At 45.1% G+C, this 2435-nt stretch overlaps 1 protein-coding gene across 1 annotated transcript; it reads left to right on the forward strand.

Annotated features, from left to right (window-relative positions):
* Positions 1–6: 6 nt before the first annotated feature.
* On the forward strand, positions 7–2429 carry LOC126496434 (bromodomain adjacent to zinc finger domain protein 2A-like). Its single transcript, XM_050133941.1, has 3 exons — positions 7–971; positions 1094–1195; positions 1343–2429. Exons 1-3 carry the CDS (start codon positions 846–848, stop codon positions 1856–1858), a joined length of 744 nt encoding a protein of 247 aa, XP_049989898.1. The 5' UTR covers positions 7–845; the 3' UTR covers positions 1859–2429.
* Positions 2430–2435: the final 6 nt, after the last annotated feature.

Raw genomic sequence — 2435 nt, forward strand, 5'->3', positions numbered from 1 at the left:
AGATGGTTGTGAGCCACCATGTGGTTGCTGGGAATTGAACTCAGGACCTTTGGAAGAGCAGGCAATGCTCTTAACCTCTGAGCCATCTCTCCAGCCCCATAAATAAATTCTTTACTCATCTGCTGGTTACTTGATCTTGATCAAAGATCCTTTTCCAAGCTAAGGCTCAAGTATCCAGAGTAGCTAGACAAAACTGTTTTCAAAGAGAGGGATAGCAGTGTGGAAGAGAGACTTTCTACCAGTGAATTGGATGGTTTTGTGATGTAATAGTTTCTGTTTTATTGCTCTCTGGAGAGCTAAGCTCTGGAATGGTAACTATGTAATGACCAAACCAGTTATCATCGAAGACCTTCTAGAAATAACTGTCTTCCTAATTTCACCACAACCACTCTGGTCTACTGGTTGTCACCAAGTCTTAGAACTAATGCAACATTGGCGATGAGGATAAGGCTGGCTGTCATAATCTACTGCTCAGATCATAGCTACTGACTAAACCTGCCCTACTTACTTAGGTCATGGCGTCAGCTTCCAGTTTACTTTTACACTTTCCTCTGCACCTGAGCCAGGGCTATTAAGAGTTTCTAGCTGCTCATTTCAGTAGCTTCATAAAAAGGAGGGGTGGAGATCTTTGTGCATTGGTGTATTGTTTTCTTCCTGAAGTATTTGCTCAAGCAATGTGAGCCTGTTTGTCAAGCTCATGTGCTGTGCTGTTTCTGTATGTAGGACTGTCTGTAGGTCGACGTGTATGCAGGGCTAGTGAGACAGATGGAGAGGGCATCTGCTCAGTGGGCTTGGCTCCTGGGTGGCATGGGAGTGGGTAGGGGTGTGACCTGGTGGCAGGGCCCATGTGCTTCTCTGGCAGGTGGCGGAGAGAAGTGCGCATCAAGAAGGGCTGCCATCGGTGGCAGGGGGAGACTTGGTATTATGGCCCCTGTGGGAAGAGAATGAAACAGTTTCCGGAAGTTATCAAGGTAACAGCGTTTGTAGCTTTTAAAGTACTTTTTCTGGCGTCGCCTGTTCTGAGACCTATTCTGGTTGTGTTATAACTGACATGGTAGGGCTATGGCTTTACTAATGTCACTTTTCCTCTCAGTACCTGAGCCGAAATGTGGTACACAGTGTCCGCCGTGAGCACTTCAGCTTCAGTCCCCGCATGCCTGTTGGAGATTTCTTTGAAGAAAGAGACACACCAGAGGTGCTGACCCAAGGGTTAAATAGTTGGGGAACAAATTATAGCTTCTTTTCGTGTAATTTGGCCGCTCAAAGAGTCTGGGGTAGTTTAGAGGGCTTAGAGACCTGCACTGATTGTCTCCTTTCAACACCAGTGTCCTTGTTCCTGTAGGGCTTGCAGTGGGTCCAGTTATCCGCAGAGGAGATTCCTTCCAGAATTCAAGCAATTACTGGCAAACGAGGCCGACCTCGAAATAATGAGAAGGCCAAGAACAAGGAAGTTCCAAAAGTGAAGCGGGGCCGAGGTCGACCACCGAAGGTCAAAATTCCTGAGCTATTGAATAAAACAGACAACCGACTTCCAAAGAAACTGGAAACCCAAGGTACAGTGTTACTTGTAGCTCAGGTATTCTGCTCCCTCCACAAGGTATTTAAAATGTTGCTGAATTGCAGTTGGTACCTGGTTTTCCCAAAAGGGACAGACAACTGGAAAGATGAATCTAAATTCGTTCTCCCCTTAGAAGGTATGATCGGAATCCTAGCATTTGCTACACTTTTTTTTAAATATTTATTTATTTATTTTATTATGTATACAATATTCTATCTGTGTGTATCCCTGCAGGCCAGAAGAGGGCACCAGACCTCATTACAGATGGTTGTGAGCCACCATGTGGTTGCCGGGAATTGAACTCAGGACCTTTGGAAGAGCAGGCAATGCTCTTAACCACTGAGCCATCTCTCCAGCCCCCCATTTGCTACACTTTTTCCAGGCAACTTCTTCCTTTGACTACTTTTACTAGTGAAGCCTTGGGCTGTCCCCAGATAGAGTAATGCCAACAGAGAAGAGTTCCATCTTTTCTTGTCCATCTTCCAGCTCCTTGTATATACTAATTGCATTCATGCAGTTGCCATCGTTTTTGTTGTAGGGACCTGAATCCAAAAGATAATTGACATACTATTTTAGTCAGATGGGTAAATGGGAAAGTGTCTGTGATGTTTTCATTTGCGGCGGAGGGGGTTGAGACAGTGTAGTCCTCACTGTCCTGGAACTTGGGCTATGGACCAGACTGTCCTTGAACTCAGAGAAATCCACCTGCTTCTACCTCCCCCGTGCTGGGATTAAAGGCATCTGCCATCACCACCCAGTGAAAATGTCTAATTTTCTTTTTTTTTTTTTTTAAAGATTTATTTATTTATTATGTGTACAACATTCTGCCTCCATGTATGCCTGCAGGCCAGAGGAGGGTGCCAGATCTCATTATAGA

This window comes from Alexandromys fortis, unplaced genomic scaffold, assembly GCF_014885135.2.
Source record: "Alexandromys fortis isolate MF-2015 unplaced genomic scaffold, M_Fortis_MF-2015_v1.1 scaffold_4415, whole genome shotgun sequence".
NCBI lineage: Eukaryota > Metazoa > Chordata > Mammalia > Rodentia > Cricetidae > Alexandromys > Alexandromys fortis.

Bases quoted from the DNA above. Each gene is read 5' to 3' on its own strand.
- LOC126496434 (XM_050133941.1), top strand. From the start codon at position 846: ATGTGCTTCTCTGGCAGGTGGCGGAGAGAAGTGCGCATCAAGAAGGGC. The intron at 972-1,093 runs GTAACAGCGTTT...TTTTCCTCTCAG, and splicing joins AGTTTCCGGAAGTTATCAAG to TACCTGAGCCGAAATGTGGT. The intron at 1,196-1,342 runs GTGCTGACCCAA...TTGTTCCTGTAG, and splicing joins AAGAAAGAGACACACCAGAG to GGCTTGCAGTGGGTCCAGTT.